Source organism: Castor canadensis, chromosome 7 (genome assembly GCF_047511655.1).
Source record: "Castor canadensis chromosome 7, mCasCan1.hap1v2, whole genome shotgun sequence".
Taxonomy (NCBI): domain Eukaryota; kingdom Metazoa; phylum Chordata; class Mammalia; order Rodentia; family Castoridae; genus Castor; species Castor canadensis.
The window spans coordinates 100879928-100899509 of NC_133392.1; the positions used below are offsets into that span (position 1 = coordinate 100879928).

The 19582-nt window shown below is 33.6% G+C and overlaps 1 protein-coding gene across 2 annotated transcripts in view; it reads right to left on the bottom strand.

Moving 5' to 3' along the window:
* Tnni3k (TNNI3 interacting kinase) overlaps positions 1-19582 on the bottom strand; it is a 316805-nt gene that overhangs the window by 228660 nt on the left and 68563 nt on the right. For both annotated transcript variants that reach the window (XM_074079756.1, XM_074079755.1), the window contains one exon: positions 14977-15087. In XM_074079756.1, the coding sequence (XP_073935857.1) occupies positions 14977-15087 (111 nt within the window). The remainder of the gene's footprint in view (positions 1-14976; positions 15088-19582) is intronic.

Sequence of the window (19582 nt, forward strand, 5' to 3'; positions counted from 1 at the left end):
TCTATTTTCCTTTCATTTCTTAAGCTTTGGAGTTACATTAAAAAGTCATTATCCATATCAATATTGGAAAGATTTTTGTCAGCTGGGCAAGGAAGCTTACACCTGTAATCCAGCTACTCTGTAGGTGGAGGCAGGAGGATATCAAGTTTGAGAGGTGCTCAGGCAAAGGTGGAGACACTACTTCATGAACAAAACACAAACAAAGAGGACTGGAAGTGTGGCCCAAGTGGTAGACTGTTTGCCTAGCATGTTCAAGGCCCTAGTTCAATTCCCAGTACCATGAAAGAAAAATGGAAAGTTTTTTTGTATATGTATCCTTCTAGTAATTTTATAGTGTCAGGTCTTCATGTTTAATTCCTTACTCTGTTGAGTTGTTTTATTTTCAATTTGAAGTTTTTTAAGGATCCAATTTCATCCTTTTGCATTTTCCTCAATTTCATGTATTGACAGAACTATCCTTTCCCTATTGTATAGTCTTGGCACCTTTGGTTTTAAAAGAAAACTAAATATTATCTTATAAAAGTTCCCCTGTATGTGATAAGTTGTTTTTCTGTTGCTGCTTTAAACATCCTGTCTTTTGACTTTTGAACATAGTTTATAATGTGTTCTAGGATTTTTTCCTTTTTATTAGCATGTATTAATTGTACAACAGGGTTTCACTGTAATATTTCTATACATGTATATAATGTATTTTGATCAAATTCACCCCCTCTATTACTTCCTTATTCTTTTCCTTCCTCTTTTTAAACAATTCTAATGAGTTTTGTTATTCTGTTATTCTGTTTTCATACATGTGTATGAAGTGCTTTGATCATATTCACCCCTCCCTTTACCCTCTCCTTTTGCCCTATATGGGATTCTTTGTGTTTCATGGATTTCAATGTTAATTTTCTCTAGATTTAGGAAGTTTTGAGTCATTTTTTTTTATAAATAAAGTTTTCTTCTTCTTATCTCCCCCTATTTCTTCTTGGAGTCCCATAATGATTACACAGTTTTTTTTTTAGTGTTCTTCCAAGCCATAGGTTTTCTTCAATCATTTCCATTTCTATTTTCCTCTGTCTGGGCCATTTCAAATGGCTTTTCTTCAAACTTATAGATTCTTTCTTCTGCTTGATCCAGTCTGCTATTGAAGCTCTCCATGAAAATGCTTAGTTCAGTCATTGTGTTCTTTAGTTTATATATTTCTCTTTGGCTCTTGTTTGTGGTTTCTTTTGAGTTTCTAATTTTGTTTATTATTTTCATGATTTTGTTTGATTATGTATCTTTCTTTTCATATATCTCTCTGAGTTTCTTTAAGGTGGTTATTTTTAATTCTTGTCAGGCAGTTTGAAATTGCTCATTTCTTTATATTAGATACTAGTGCTTTATTTTATTGCTTTAGTAATGTCATATTCATTTGTAATTATTGTACCTTTTATTGGTACTTGAGTATTTGAAGAAAAACAGCTTTTCTGATCTTTACAGATTGATTGTAGTACATAAATTCCTTTACCTGTCTAGAGATTCTGTCATGCTTATCTGATGAGTTCATAAACAGGCTTGCTGCTAGAGCTTTCAGAAAGGCTGGCCTTCTTAGGTCAATGGGTGAATGGTCTGGGTCTCCAGGCAGTAGACCTGTGTCTTTCTTTGAGGGCCAGGTCTGGAGCCTAGATCCCCTGGAGTAGGCTTAGGGCTTGGGTCTACCTGAGAAGGCCTGATGACTGAATCTACAAAGGATAGTTTGCAATTTGGATCTTCAGGGGCTGAGATGGAGTCTATAGCACAAGACTTAAGCTCTGGGGTGGGGTTAGAAACCTAGAACATGGGTTTACAGGGGACAGCCTGACAGTAGGGTTGGACTACAATGTGGAAATATAGGGGTAGGATGGGAAATAGGAACTGGGATGTGTCTGAAGCTTTGGTCTTTCGTTGTTGGACCTGGAGCCTAGAACCTGGATAGACCCACATGGCAATAGGGTTCTACTGGAAATTGGAACCACAGGGGTAAGCCTGATGCTATAGATCACAGGAGCAGACCTGGTACTAGTGTCAGTGATAAAGTTGGGGGCTCTATTCATTCTCTTTTTCCACAAGAAAGCTATCTCTCTCTACATTGCACTGCTTGGGCAGGTGGAATGCAGGTATGTATCTTCTTCCTAACTTCTTCAGTGTATCTTTTTTTTTTTTTTATTTCTGTGCTCCACTCAGGTCTATAAACTCCCTTCTGGAATTCTCAGGTCTTGTGAAAGTATTTTTCATGTGTTCAAGTTGGTATTTCTGTGAGGCAATGAGCACTCGAAACTCTTACCATCTTGAATATCACTTGAACATTTTTTTGTATAAACTATGACACTTACTTTCATTATTATAGGTTTTATAAGACTAGTTTGTATGAAGATATTCATGAAAATTGCTTTGATTTTTTTTGTTACTTTCTTCATGAAAAGTATCATTATAATCTTGTATGCCTTTAAGAAAAGGAGAAATAATTTTCCTTATCCTTTGTAATTTCCTGAACACTTGAAAATAACCACAAGTTTATTCATTCAACAAAATCCAGTAAAATTCTACTACTAGGTGGGCTGTGGTGGTACTTACCTGCAATTCCAGCATTTGGGAGGCTGAGGCACAAGGATGACAAGTCAAGGACAGCCTGGGCTACATAGCTAGATCCTGTCTTAAAAGGAAAAAAACAAAACAAAAACTACTACATGCAAAAGAACACTTCTGGAACTTGTGAAGACTATGAAGATTTTTAACATGCAGTTCCTATACATAAGAAACATGTAATAAAATGATCAAATAAAACCATGCTTATAAAATAGTCAGTGTTAAATGCTGATAAAGGGGCAGCTAAAATGTTTTGGTTGTTTAGAAGATGAAAATACTTCAGGCTAGTGGAATTCGGTAGTTTGATATGGGTAACTTTTTAGCTGGGCTTGAGGATAGTGGAACAGGCAAACCATAAAGAGACTATAATGTGACAACAACATAGGGCATTTGAATGGGAGCAATTAATTTAATTTACAGCATGTTTTCAAAATGAAAAGCTAAAGACTCCTCGCTGCAAAGATATTTTGATATGGGTATTTTGAAGCCAGCAAGGCTGTTGGTCAGACAAGTTTCTTTACCAAAGTCAGGCTTTACCAAGCCCAGTAAATTTTGAGGAGTTTTTAGGATAAAGTAGACTATAAATGATTCCTACATAAACTGCAAAGTTTAGGACGAAAACAATAGTATGAATCCAGAGAAAATGAGTATCCTTGACTCATCTGAACAAATATTTCTACCTATTTCCCTTTATTCTAATTTGAAACTTTTTCCAAATCTCCTGGACAGCTTAATATATACTCTTCCAGGAGGAAATTGTGTGAACAACTGTTGAACTCCTAGCAGGACAAGCACAGGTGTAGACCGATAGTAATTACTGGGCAGCTGAGGCCAGAGCTAAGAGAATTAGTAGCCTATGATCTGCAGCAGAGCACAAAAAAATATAAAGGGCAGAAAGTTTAAAGATACTACAAGGGGTTGCACTTAATTGTTTCTCAGAATAACTCTGAAATGCTTTGCGTGCCTTCTTTAAAAGGCCAATGACTTATAATAGCTAGACTGGTCTGATATACAAATGTGGAAGAACAAATAATAAGAAGCAAAATTGCAAGTGTTTTTAAGGAAAATCTCAGAAGAGAGTTGCAGTGAGAGTGGACAGTCAGTAATGGGAGCTCTAGTCTCCCCCTCTCTCTACTCCAACCTCGGGAAGTTTCTCAAGGGTTTTTTCAGATCCACGAAAGGAAGCTATCAAGGAAAACAATTCACACAATGCTCATAGGAGATAATCATAGTATTTAATTATTTATTCCCTAAATATCATACCAGAATGTATTATCCCTAAGAGAAAGTAGATAGTGCCCATTGTCTACTTCACTACTGTACTCAAAGGTCAAGTAGAGAATATTGATTTTCAAATGACTTCCTAATTGAGGGGAAGGAGAGTAATAATTCCCTGACCTTATGAAACATAGAGAACCTGGAAGCTCTGAAATTCTAAGGATGTGACTTGAGCAAACTATAGAAACCTTGATTTATAACTTAAACATCAAATTCCTAGCAGGAAGTATGATGTGGGAAAAGAAATTTAAGTGTAAATGCATTATAGTATATAGCTTTTCACATGAACTGCTACAAATATACAACAGAAATTATTTCTGCTTAGCTGATACATTGCATAATATACATATGTATATTTATGTACTTATAAATATATTTACATATATACGAATGTGCAGAGGATCTATGATGTTGGAATCAAGCTCAGCACATAGAAGTGTTAGCATAGAGAGGCAAATTCACACAAAGCATTGAAAAGTTACAAAGGGATTTCTCATTTTTGGTTGATTTGATTAATAATAATCTTGAAATCTAATTTCTCAGGTAATGTTTCTTTCATCATTTTCCACGGTAACAAGCTGACAAACATCTCATTTACATTTTTATTAGCCTTAAAGTTTTTCCTGCTTTTGACCTTCTGTCTCACTCCCAAAGCAACATTTAATGTTTAATAATTGCTAACACAGTCTATGGCAAAGACCTCAGTGAAAAAAAAAAAAAACTAACATGTAAGCTAGTGTCATCTTCTATCACTTTTTACAATTAATACATTGCCTCTGAGACTATAAAGTAAATGATCATAAAGTATGATCTATTATTTTGTCTTGATCTCCATACCAAAATCCTTTACAGTAAGAATCAGCTTCCTTACCTTTAATAAGCATAAACTGAACTTGGAGTACGTTCAGTAATTGGGGCACAGAGTTTCTAGTTTCAACTTATGAGAAAATCACTTTTAATGTCACAGAATATATACTAATTCCTAGCTTGGGTCTTAGCTATTTGAGAGTAAGTGTACAATACAGATTTACTTTCAGAAACTTAACAATTTGATGTGGTGGTTGATCAAAATTTGGCATCATGGAACTGTGAATGACTATTCAAAGCAATTATAGACATCTATGAAGCTGATACCAATGAATGATAATTTGAATACCTACTGATCATTAATTAGACTCATTTGGGGGATATTTAAGCAGAAATTTATTATGATGTGAACTGACTAGCAAATTTGGCCCATGTTTGGCTATTTTTCTCTGAACTATGATAGTCCAAGATGTTCATATTGCTATTCCTCTAACAATTTCAGGTGTTTCACAGTCTACAAAATTTTGAGAGATTTGTCAGGGACATGGTAAGAATAATGCTTATTGTGAAATAATAACATTAAATTATATAGCAGACTCAGAGAAAGAGAGAGAGAGACAGAGACAGAGACAGAGATACACATCCAATGTAACATTTATCCCATAATCTAGCAAAATAAATATTATGGGCTGAAATGTATCTTCTTCAAGTTGGTATGTTGACATCTTAATCCCCCAAACCTAAGAATGTGACCATACTTAGGGATTGTGTCTTGAAAGAAGTAATTTAGTTAAAACAGGATTATTAAAGTGTACTTTAATCCAATAAGACTATTATCCTTTTAAGAGGAGATTAGGACAGAGAGAGACAGAGATTTCAGAGGCACTGAGAGAGATATGACCCTATGAATACACTGAGGAAGTCGCCATATGCAAACCAAATAACAGGGCCCAAAAGAAAACAAGCTTGCCAACACTTGATTTTGGACATCTAGCCTCCAGAACTGTGAGAAAGTAATTCCTGCTGTTTAAACCACCAGGTCTGTGGTATTTTATTGTGAAAGTTCTAGAAAACTAATATCACCATCATAATAAAATAGACTAACCTCACTTATGAATATTAACCATGCAACTGTAGCAACAAGCTAAGAGAAAAATGTACTGTTGCCAGTTGTGCTTCCCTCCAAGAGTACAATGGTGATTCATTTGAAAACAACAATTGTTCTAGAAATATCAGTCAATGCAATCAGGAAAGCCAAAAGCAAAACAATTAATTACTGGAAAAAGACAAAATTATTATTATCTATAAGGAGCTCACTGTATGCAAAGAATGTCAAAAAGACTCCTGTAAAAAATCTAATCAGTAAATTGTATAGTTTATAAAATTAAAAATTGGAACTCAGTAAGTTTTCCATATACAGACTATAACAAATTAGAAAATACAGTGTCATTCAAATTAACATAAAAAGGATAAAATGCCTAAGAATAAGCTTTATCAAACCATGAGTAGACTGATCAGCTGAAACATTTATAAAGAAACTTGAATAAGTAGAAAGAAATATCTTATTCTGAAATAGGAAGATCCAGTGTGATAGGGATAAAATCCCCAAGTTAACTTACAAATTAAGATTTACCCTCATCGTGATATTGCATATTTTCTTTAGGAAAAGATAATAAAATCAAAACCAAAACAGAACAAATACAATTCATGACAGCTAACCCTCTTAGCATTTTATAGTGCATTAAGCAGTGCCTAAGCACGGCATATGTTAAGTTATTTAGTACATGCAACCACACAGTAAGGTAGATAATAATATAAACTACTATCTAAAATTAGAAAACTGAGGCCCAAAGAGGATAAACTACTTTCTTAAGGCATATAACTAGTAAATGATAGATAATTACAGATTTATAGATTAAATACAGAGTCTAGCTTCAGTTCATGTTCTTTGCTACTGTGCTCAAGTGCCTTTCCATGGAATGAAATTCATATAGAAAATGGAAGAACTTCCAGAAACATTCTGAGAAGAAAAAGTCATGAATCAGTACCTAAATATATAACAAATAAAAGAGTTATGTTTGGTATTAGCATAGGAATACACAGGTAAACCTAAATAGAACACAGTAGGGAGAATGTGAGATATTCAGTAAATACTGTTTGAACAACTGGATTACCTCTGGAGAGAAAAATAAAGACAGACTTCCATCTCAACCTTATACAAAAAGACACTTCAGATATAATCTACAAACAGGGGTGGGGGTACAAAATTAAATGTACTTGAAATAAGTATTTGTAGTTTTTTTTCCTTCTTTTAGATATCTTGAAAGGAGCAGTGTTTTCTGAGCATAGATCACAAAGCAAAATAAAAACTTCACATATCTGGCCAGATAAAATTGAAAATAATTATAAGAACTACTAAAAAAGGGAAAGAAAAACCATAATATAAGGTATAATAAATAGCTAAAAGCCTAATTCCTCAATATACAAAAATCTCTTGTAAGTCAGTTAGAAAATTTAATATCAAAATAAGCCAAAAGACAATCTATATCATAAGGAATACCAAAGATCAATAATATGTAGTGTTTAAATAAAAGGCTCATTTTCCATCATAACGATAAGATTAAATTAGTAATGTCAATAAAGATTAATGTTTTATATAAAGAGAAATAGGTACACATATGGTAAGAGTGTAAATAAACTCATTTGTCGGCAGCTTGTTTGGTAATGTAATAATTATCAAAAATGTAAAATTCACATAACTTTCAGCCTAACTATATATATGAAGCATGAATGCTCGTAGATGTTCAAAAATAGATAATTCAATTGCACTTCTGCTATCATAGCAGCATTCATTAGTCAATGCCCTTTTTAAAGTTCACATCATAGCATAGATCAGAGCGTTACTTCTTTTTATTGTTGAATAATATTTCACAGGAAAGCCATTCAAAAATGTATTCATTCATCAGTTGGTCAATATGTGTTTCCACTGTTTGGTTATTATGAATAATGTTGCTTTGAGCATTTATGTACCAGTTTTTGTGTCTGAGAATGGAAATGCATTGGGTTTTGCAATGGTCCTCTATTTACATTTTCAACCACCAAGCTGCTTTCTAAAAGTAGCTACATCATTTTACATTTCTATTCGGAACGTATATGAGGATCCCCAGTTTGCCAAATTCTCATCAACCTTTCCTGTTATCTCTTCTTTGTTGTGTTCTACTAGAAGTGAAGTGATATCTCATTGTGGTTTTGGTTTGCATTTCTCTAATGATGAACATATTTTCATGTGTTTACTGTCTATGTATCTTTGGAAAAATGCCAATTTGGATCTTTTGCTTATTTTAATTGGCTTATATTAATTTGTAAATATTATGTTGCAGCTCCATTAGATTTTAAGCTTTCTTCTTGTTTTATATTGTTTTTTATTTGCAGGAGGGAGAAGTACTGGGATTTGAATTCAGGGGCAACTTGAGTCATGTGCCCAGCCCTTTTTGCTTTATTTTTCTGACAGGACTTCACACAATTTGAGCTGGCCTGAGACAGTGATCTTCCTATCAGTACCTTCCACATAGCTAGGATTACAAGTATGATCCACTGTGCCCAGCTTAAACTTTCTTCTTATTTTAAATACTATGCTTATGAAATTTTATACCTCAGAAACAAAGAGAGGTAGAATGCATAGAGTGCCTTCTATGTGTCAGGTAGTGGGCATATATACTACGCATCGCTAGAGTGATTATGATCCTGGGCTCCAGAATGAGCCCTGAATGCTCCCTTAATAGTTACTAAAACATGCGTATCAAAGTCAGCCAAAAGCAAAACTATAAGGCAAATGAAAGGTGCCTCCTTCTAATCATTTATTCATTCTTTGTTTCTTAGCTGCCCTTCTCTCAGATATCTCTTAAATCTAATTTATCTCAAGAGCCTTAAGGGCAGTGCCTCATAAATTTGAATATTATATGAGTCACTGGGGAATTTTATTCAAATACTGATTTTAGGAAGGTACCAAGGTAGGACCCCAGATTCTCCTTTCTAAAACATTCACTGGTGACCTTACTTTGTTGGTCAATGGGTCATGCTTCATCTAGCCAAGACTTTAATGAACTGACTATCTTTTAAATATAAAGAGCTATTGCATTTTTACAGTGGTGTCTTAATATTTCTAACTGCTTAAGAATCTGAAGAGTTAGCCTAAGACAGGCAAGGGACTGATCTCCTTGAGAGGGGCTTTGCCCAGTGTTTGTGTTCAAAGTGGCATACTCCTTGATGAAGAGAGTGGCTATTAAAGATTGTGTATCTTTGAAGAAATGTCAAGTTGAATCTTTTGCTCATTTTAATTGGCTTATATTATTAATTTGTAAATATTGTGTTTTATATTTTAAACTTTCTTCTTGTTTTATATTTTTTATACTTGGAGAGAGAGCCCTAGCCACTTTCTTTAGTAGGGGTACTCCTAGTCTAACAATTCAGTAGGCATGTGCTTATGATTACAAATATCATAAGGACTTCAAGTTTTAGTTGCAGGTTTCCTTCCAACATCAATTTATAAGGAAAATAAGGGAATAGTTAAAAAAAAGAAGTACAATTACACTATCAGTTGAATATATAGATTTTGTTCTCCTGCTAAATGAAGTAGTATAACTAAAACATGATTGTGATACAAACTAACTCTACTGAGCATTTGTGAACCTTGAACACATTACCCCAAATGAAAGAAGTCAGTTACAAAAGACCACATGTTGCATGATTCCATTTATGTCTGAGAATAGCCAAATCCATAATAATGGAAAGCGGATTAGTGGTTGTCCAGTTTTTGCTTGTGAGAGGTAGGTAGGTGGATGTGACAGGCTGGTAATGGGTATGGAGTTTCTTTTCAGGGTGCAAAAATGTTCTAAAATTAGATTGTGGTGGTGATTGCCCAACTTTTTGAGCTTACTAAAAAACCATTGAATTCCATGTTGTAAATGAATTAATTATGTGGTAAGCTTTCTCTCAACAAAGTTGTTAAAAATGTAAGTAGAAATAATAGAGATAAGGAACAGAGCCTTAAAGAATTGGGTCCATTCAAAGAGGCACCAAAACGTCTCAAAGCTGTTGGTCTTTGAGACAATTCAGATTGAAGTACATGAAATGTTTTCATGACACTTAAGCTTCTATCCACAATGTCCAAAGCTTAAATTCCTGTCAAATATGAGAAGTTATTGTTTAGACTGGCAGAGAGGAAGTACACAAGTGGCTCTGAGGTTGTATGGCGTGTGAACACAGGCTCTATCAATTAAATAGTAAGAAGAACAAGGTACTTAATTTCTCCATGCTTTAGTTTTTCTCATCTTAGGAAAAGGAAGAGAAATTCTTGAATGAAAACCAAGTCAATTAATTTGTTTGGTATAAGGTTAAGTATTATCTTTTTTTACTATTCGTTTGGATTTCAAATGAAGTTCACAAAAGACTATTGCATTTTCACATTTCACATGATTAAAGGTAGATTTGGTAACTTTTATCTATGAAACCTATAAGTACCTTGAGAGAGAGAGAGAGAGAGAAACAGAGAAGAGAAGAGGAGAACACATTTTATAATTCTAAACATTCTTCTGTTTATGCCTTTGGGGAGAAAACTAAAGCCATTATAAAAGAAATAATGTAGAGAGAGTCAGAGGCTTCTTGGTAAACAAAACTCTCTACTGAAACATTTAGATGGTTTAGTTAAGAATGAACTGAAATATCAATTGCATTTCCTTGAAATCAAAAATAAATTCCAAAATAACTGGGAAGCATTTCTGAAGCAGTACTTGGATAAGTATTTGCAATCTGAAAATGGGATGAGGTAAAATAGGATAAATTTAACTATGGAAATAATATTTTTCCTTCCACAGGGTATATCTATGCCTTCTATTAAAAATAAAACACTCTATCACCTCTGCAAATTTTATTTTGGGTTATCTATTTACTTTTTTTTGTTTGCTGCTGAAACAGCTGTCAATAGCTACAGATAATTGATTTGTCTCCTGATAACTATAGAAACTATTTCATGAAAAGTCAGTTTACAACTTTTTATTGAGTTATGTGATTAAGCATAAAGTATTTTACACTTGGCATCTGTGTGTATGATGTGTGCACACATACATACACTATATATCCTTGGGTTCTGGCACCCAGAACCAAGTAAAGTTATTTTTGAATTAATTAATGTTGCTTCAGTTGTATATATACTAATGCCTGAACTTTAGATAGTAAAATATCCAGTTTCATTTTGACTTTCTGAATACAGTGTGTGTGTGTGTGTGTCTGTGTCTGTGTCTCTGTGTATGTGTGTTGTGAGTATAAACCCCTGGTTTATTAGTAAATACAAGAATCACTAGGGAGTAATTGTTCTTTTATGCACAAAACTGCAGATTTGAAGAAAGATGACCAGGTTTGGGTCTCATCCCACACATCTAAATATTTTCTGAATGTCCCTACGGTAGTCATTTAATTTCCTAATCCTTAGTTTCCTCACTGACAAACTATCTCACAGAAAAACCAAATGACATAGGTATGTGAAAGAAATACTGCCAAATTTCAGCTATTATTTAATTTTCTATGCCTGAGAGAGTATGTGGTGCATGTCTACCAGTGAACCCAACAAGGAGAAGAGGGTTTGATGCATGTTTATTGATTACTGAATAAATCTTTGCCCTTGTACACAGCAATATATGCATATGTATTAATAGGTAGATAAGTCAGAGAGAAGTATTGGGGCCTGAGGCAACCGATATTTTCCTTCTTTTCAAAGCACAGTAAATTTAAATCTGAGTCTCAAATTGTATTCAGTACATCTAGGAACTGCAGCACATGTTCTCTTCTATTATTGAAGAAGACAGCTGCCTAGTCAATGTAAATTTTATTGTAAAATTGTTTAATAGAATTTACAATTATGGGAGGACAAACACACTTGAGACACTAATGGAGGGTCTGAATTTGATATGTGCAGACAAAGAAGCCTGTCAGACATAGCACCACCTATTGTATCACAGAGAAAGGTGGGCAATAAAAGACAGTGACTACTAATGAAAGGAAACTCCCACTGATCTACTGGCATTATTCCTCTTAACTAAGACAGTAAAAAACAGTGTGGAATAAGTGCCTAAATTTTTGTCTTAGAAAGGAAATATTAGCATGTAAAAAATACCAATATGTTTATTTTATCCACTGTACTCAACTATTCTGCCCCATTTGATATCCAGCACCATGTTACTCTTACAACTTTCCCAATTGTTGTGATACTTTAATATACTTGTTTTCTTCTTACGACTCTGATGTATTTTTCTTCCTTTTATTCAACGGCAATTCAACACTTCCCAATCTCTGTAGATATTCTTAGGCTCAGCCCTTGGGCCATCCATTATTGCTAATATATTACTTTCAGCTATTGTTGTGGTTTGAAATTCCAAAAACTTATGACAAATCCAAACTTCTCCACAAAATGCCACTTGTATGTAGTACTACTTATCCACAGAGTAAAAGTTCCAAAACACCCAATGGATGCCTGAGAACAAGGATAGCACTGAACATGTGTGCTGTTTTTTCCTATTCATATATAACTATGATGAAGTTTATTTTATAAATTAGGCACAGTAAGAGATTGAAAACAATAGCTAGCAATAACTGATAAAAATCAAGCAATTATAGCAATATTCTGGAACAAAATTTATTTCAATATTATCAAAGTTTTATTTCTAGAATTTTCCATATATTATCAGACCACAGTTTACCGTGGGTAACTGAAACCTCAGGAAGGAAACCACACATAAGGGGAAATCAATACACAATAAATAAACATTTCCACTTGAATATTTGTGATCAGAAAACCAACATATCTGGAGATAATTGATATTTTTCTCAATGTGGACTAAGACAAGTAACATATTGAAAATACTTATCATAACTAATAATTTTGAAAGAAGACTCCAAGACAATCTGCATTTTGAATATGATGATTTTAGGTAGTTTTTTAGATAAAACATACCCTTTTTATCTGATCAGTAATTTTATTAGTCCACTATGTGAGAAGAGAATAAAAAACAATGTGTCTAAACCTGTTTTATGCACTGTTGGTGATTGACTATAGAAGTCATTACATGTCTTACCTCAGCTAATGAGGGAAGTTGGGCACACCTACGGAGAAATACTAGAGACCTATTTGAAATTAATTTAATAAAGTTGGCTTTGAGGTTAGTACAATCAGCAAGATATTTCCTTCTGTCTTATGATTTACAAAGCAAGAAAACAGAGCTATTTGAAGAGGAGATCTTTGATGACCTTTAACTACTTGCTGTTAACATCTTCGTAATTCTGTCTCTCAGATACATAATCAGCTCAGCATTAGAAAGAAAAAAGTATTGTGTTTTGAAAACATATTGTCTCATTTTCCTGGTATTAAAAGTTAACAATTTTTGAGTGGAACTTAATGTCTACTTCATCAATTCTTTCACCCAGATTTCTTAACATTTAATACATCAATTACTTTATTACTGGCCTCCGTATTTTGTTTTTGGAGGGGGATACTCTTTTATTTAAGTGAACCTAATGAGATTCTCCCTTTCCTCATAAGTATTGCAAACTTCCTTAAATTTACAATGAATCTCACTGAAAACATTTATTTTTCTAGTGAATAAATAGTAAGGAGCAGACATAACATAAAGGAAACTATTTTGTGCTTGATGAGATATTTTAATATTTATTGAATGTCAAGCCCTTTGAAGTGATATTGTTAAAAGAGGTGGATCAAACATTTTTCACAGGTTTTATACATGTTTTTGTTTGCAGTTTTATTTGTTCATTGTTGGTATGTGTTTTTATATGTTAGTGAAAAGGTAAAATTTAATTTATAATATGACAATTTACAAAGATAACTACTTAATGATAAGGATATAAGAATTCTCATTTATTACCTTGTAGAGCTACACATTGTTACCACAATTGATAGACTGAAAAGGATGGGATTTTTAGTAAAATCACTAGGATTCGAGGCATGGCTCTTTTTCTCAACAACTTTGCAATTATAATGACAAGTACACAAGAGTCTTAATTTTATAGTTATCATAACAGTGACAATAAAATCTACCTCAGGAAGATTTGTGAAGTTAACCAAATAATTTCATAGTACTATATATAAAATTAATACTTTGACAAATAAAGTTAAGACAGATCCAGAGACTTTGTCATGCTTTTAAAACTCTTGATGATCTGAGTTGTAATCATCTACTGATTTATCAATACCACTCTACCTCCAGCTCATTCCACTCTAATAACTTTGCCTCACTCATGTCTCCGAATGCCCCTGCTTTTTTAGTCCTCAGGGCCTTTGCATGTGCTATCACTTAAATCTAAAATATTCTTCTCTCTGTTTTCATGGTTGGTGTTCTCATTTCATTCAGATCTCTGTTTCAACATTACCTTCTTTTGGAACCTTCACTATATAGCTTATGTGAAACGGTGCCTATTTCTCCACATGTTTTCATTTTACTCCATTTATTATTTTTATAGCACTCATTACTAATTATCATTATATAATATTTTCTTTTGTTTCTTGTCTATGCTTTTCCTTACGACTAAACTCCGTGAAAATTTGGAGACTGCCTGTTGTTTTCACTATTGCCACCTCAGCACTTAGAACAGTATCTGATGCATAACTAGTGTTTAATAAATGAGGACAGATGAGTGAGCTTTCATTCATTCTTTTTTCTGAATGAAGCAAATTTCACAGTGCTTTCTATGGATGATTAATCATTGTAATAAGCCCACTACTATTTTCTAGGGATCTGACTCTGGACCTCACATCTCTACCTGTGAACTGTAGCCCCACTATTACTATTTCCCCAATGAAAAATTCAGATGTTATGGATTAAATAACTTCCCCAAAGTTAGGATAGAAAATTTTGGACTCTGAGCAGTTTGATTCCAAAATGTTTGCCCTTAATCACTGCTGTAAAGTCTCTTCTACATTCAAGTCATTTTTATATTAATTGATATCCAGTTATATTGCTATAAAAATGTACTGAATTGACAATCAAAAGCACATTTATGTAACTAAATTTTACTTCCAAAAGAAATAAGTGTGGTTAGTGGTTAAAAAATAAACCAGTTACTAGAATCTCAAAGACCAGCATTGTGATAAAGGTACATCATATGCATGTATGAAAATATCATAATGAAACCTCTTCGTACAATTAATATATGCTAATAAAAAATGTTGTGAGAAAAGAGAGAAATTCAAAAAGGTAGGTAACGTTTGTTTTCACAGGTGACAGAAGCATGACTTACCTCTAGGTGGCCAGCTATTGCAGCAATGTGGAGGGCAGTGAGGCCACCATACCCAACCTGTTGTATATCCGCTCCACTGTGAAGCAGGGAAGTGATCAATTCTGCACTATCCTGTAAGGAAATGCATCTTTAGTGTTACTTTTCTACTAACAGCAGGTATGAAAGCTGTGCAACGGATGTATTGATTCCCTGACTGTCAGTTGGTTTAGGTGCTCAAAGAAAACCTAAGTGTAATTTCTGGCTAAAGAGCACATTAGATAGCAGAATGGCTATCCAATAGTTGAAATGTAGGACCATATGACAGTACTGTTCAGTACCAATCAATCTTCTACCACTTGACCATGAAAGGCACAAAAGACATTTATCTATAGTGAGGCTCTTAAAAACTAAAGTTACTCTTACATGTAGGTCACCCCATAGATATGCTTTCTCCAGCAATTAAAACTAACCCCCAAAGAGGTCAAGAATTAAATACTGTAAAGATTTAATTGTTTTTCCTCTGAGAGATGAAGATGAAATATTCTTTCTAAGAAGAGAATATAAACTAAGTATCGAAGAAACTGCTGTTTACTGAACTATTTTATGTTGGTTTAGCAATTGCTTAGTTATAACAGGATAATGGGACCTATACATAATTAATTAGTTGTGTCTTTCCTAACTTGACTGATTTTTACTAGTCCGAACACTCAAAAGGGTGATGAGGTAGGTCATGTATTCACAAAACTGCAGATTTGGATGGGAATGCAAAGCTCTCCGTGTTTAAATTTCTGTCAAAGTAAGAATATAATTTACAACTTTTGAAATACTTGATGCATAAACACAAGTATTTAAAAGTAATCTTTGGCTGGGTGTGTGACTTGTGCCTATAATCTCAGTCACTTGAGAAACAGAGATAGGGAGGATCACAGTTTGAGGACAGCCTGGGCAAAAAGGATAGCAAGACCCATATCAACAAACAAGCTGGGTTGTCCATGCTATAATACCAGCTATGTGGAAGGTATAGGGAAGAGGATTGTGGTCCAAGGTCAGATGTGGTCCAAGTGCAAGACACTACCTGAAAAATAGCTGAAGTAAAAAGGGCTGGAGACATACCTCAAGTGTTAGGGCACTAGACTAGCAAGCATGAGACACCATGTTCAAACCCCAGTACCACCAAAAAAAAAAAGTAAAATATTTATGAGATAGATCACTGTATTTTTAAATTATATAATATTATTTCAAAATGTAAGAAAATTGTCCAATGAAAAACCAAGACTGATTTCTTAGTGTTGTTGAATACATACATGAAGGCTGAAAGAATTTTAAAAATGTTTTAAAATGAACTTTGATAAAGAGCTTCAAATAGAAAGTTGATGTTAGAGTTTCTAAATCTTCCCTTCAAACTACCTGCTCTACCAAGAAAGTTAAGATTGTATCTTCAACCCTTACTATTGCATTGTCTCCTATTGCTCAGAATAAAAACTTATTTTCACCATTCTACAAAAAAAAGCATACACTTGTTTTCCCACTGAAGCCAAGTTAATTTTATCTCCATCTTCACTTTTATTTTCTAACCTTCTATAAAAAGTTATAGATAGTGCTGACAGTTCTGGACTCATTTCTGTAGTAATTTTTAGTGAAGTATATCCAAGTATTGCTTTAGTTAGGTAGATACCAAGTCTCACTCAACTGAATTCAACTCACTCCTTATATGCTAAATCTTGCTTTTCTCACAATACTCCTAAGACAGATTTCTTCCTTTTTTTTTTTTTGCCTTTCATTATCAAAAGAAATCATTATGACTGCTTCTTCTACCTGAAGTGCTAGAAACCTCACCATTCTTCCAGAAATCACTTTCTCAGTTTCAGAGAGTAAACCATTTATCACATTCAATTTCTTTCCTTATAATCACTCTATTCCTCTCTATTATTTAACCATCTCTTTCCTCTTGAAGTCCTCTCTTTTGCTTTCTTAAAAACATACATTACTAGGTTCCTTTTTACTGTGTTTTTGTCTCCTAAAATTGTGTAGGAGTTTTGCACTAAGCCTCTTTCTTATTCTAATTATAACTCCTATACAATCTGAAGACTTTGTCTTTGGTTCTGATTTCTTTGCTAAGTCTGATTTCCATAGGTTTTTGCCTATCAATAGCATCTAAAATTCTACATTGCTCTTCTGAGTACCATTTATAGTTTTTCCAATATGAACTGTCATTTTCCAATATTTCTTATTTATATCAATGGTACTTTCTTCTTCCAAATGTCCTAGAGACCATTCAACTTAATCAGTTTCAGAATTCTTATACTTTTAACTCCTTTATACATCTCAACTTTCTTATTTCTAAAATCATTCTCCATACTAAGTAGCTTCCGAATTAGTCTCTTGAGTGAATCATTTTCTCAGTGCAGTCCATTCTCCACACTGCTGTCAGATAAATTTCTGTTTTTGATGACATCATTCCCCTTTCCAATAAATCTTTTATGTTCCAAACACATATTTACTAAGCATGTATGCCATATAAAACACTGATAAGCACTGGAGACCCTGCAGTGAATAAGACCATCAAATCCCTGCTCTCACAGAGCTTATATTTTACTGGTTATATGTGAATGGAGAGGCAGAAAATAAATAATAAAATATTTACAGCAGCAAAATGTACCAATTTCTGTAAGACAAAGCAAGCAGAAAGGATTAGGTAGCTACTTTAAATTGAATCATCAGGGAAAGCTTCACCAAGGTGCCCTTTGAGATAAGTAGTAAATGCCAAAATGGAGAAATCCTAACTATAATTTCAAGGATGAGCATTAAAAACTATTGAAAAGTTCTAAGATGGAAATAAGGCTAGTGTGTCTGGAAACAAGGCTAATGTTTAGTAGATGGTTAAAAACAAGAAGGAAAAAGATAAAGTCAAAGATGTCTGAACTTGTAAGGCCTTTTAAGCCATGATATGGGTTATTTGGTATTTCCAAGTGTAATATATAGCAGGGAAATGAAATTATATAGAGATAGGGAAGAATTAGGAAGAAGTAAAATGTTTTATTTTCATATGAAAAATTTGTGGTGGATATAATGCAATATGTGATTACTCATCTTAGAATCCAAGCTCTGCTAAACTGGGTGAACTTGGGTAAATTCTCTAACCCCTTTTCACCACCTTCCTTGGATGTATAAAAAGGAGGGAGTAACTGTATTTTACTTTACAACTGCTGTGATAATACATCTAAATCACTTAAAAGGTACCTGACACAATAATACTCTACAGAACTCATCACTATTGGATGTAGGAATTTAGTCTTCAGTGGAAATTTCCAAATAAGGTAGTCATTTGATTCCATCACCCATCTTCTCTTTCCCTTTGCCTCCTCTCCATCTGCCTCTTTTCCATAACTGCACTTCCTCTGCTTTATTAGTTTGCCATTGAGCAACCAAAGGACTAAAACATGAAAAGGGCTCTGCACTAGTACTGGAAATTAGATAATGTTAACTAGTTTACTGTAAACAGCCTGCCAGGGCCTAAAAATTCTTTCTCCAGAATAAACAGCTCACAGGAGTTAACTCCAATTTCACCTAATAACCTTTAATTTTGAATGGTGGGGACTAACAACATGCATACTCATTGAGATAAATGTCAAAGACATTGCCTCAAAACATTGTTCCCTACAGATTGGTAGAAATTTAAATACAGAAAAGCGAAAAGCAGAGGGTGGGGGGTAGGGGGGTGTCATGTGGTAGCTGCCTGCTTAGCAAGTGTGAGGCCCTGAGTTTAAATCCCAGTACCACCAAAATAGAAAAGTGGGAAAGGTCTTTTTAAGCATTGTCATATTTTTTAAAATAGATGGAAATATTTTATATTTTAGTAATTTAGGTGTTAAAACACAACATTTTTATGACAGGTGACAAATTATAAAAATAGTCACATGTAAAAGTGACAAGTGGTTTGTATATTTAACATATAAAGAGCTCATAATCAATAGGAAGATAAATATCCTCTCATTACACAAATATTTATTAATGAACATAAACCTTATGACAAGCTCCATGCTAGGATAAATTAAAATAAATCACATGTAAACCATGCAGTATATGAAATATTTATCTATCATGTAGAGTCTAGAAAATACATTGATCCTTCCCTCAAATGCCTTTATAATTTCTCTTTATTTAGTCAACATTTGTAGAATTCAAGAACAGGTATGTTATGATTCTTTCAGAATAGGCAGATGGTTTCAGTTAAAAGTAATAAATTATCCTTCCATATCTTGGTGAATTTCTCAGCTTGACCTTTAATTGATATAAATACTAAATCACTGAATACTGTCATGATAGAACTATTACCTTACCAAACTATGCTAAAGAGAATAACAACAAAACAATCATGACTATTTATAAATTATCTACTATAAGCCAAGTCCCATGTAAAATGGCTTATCAACATCATCTCATAGAAGCTTCATGTCTTATGTATGAGAAAAAAATATTACTGTCCCTATTTTATAGCTGATTGTATTCAGGCTCCAGGAATTTAAAGTACTTGTTGACTCTTAATGGATTGTTAAGTGTTGGAGCTAAGACACACTTCACTTCTGACTTTCCATTGTAGTTAAGCTGATCTTCCCTTGATTCCAGT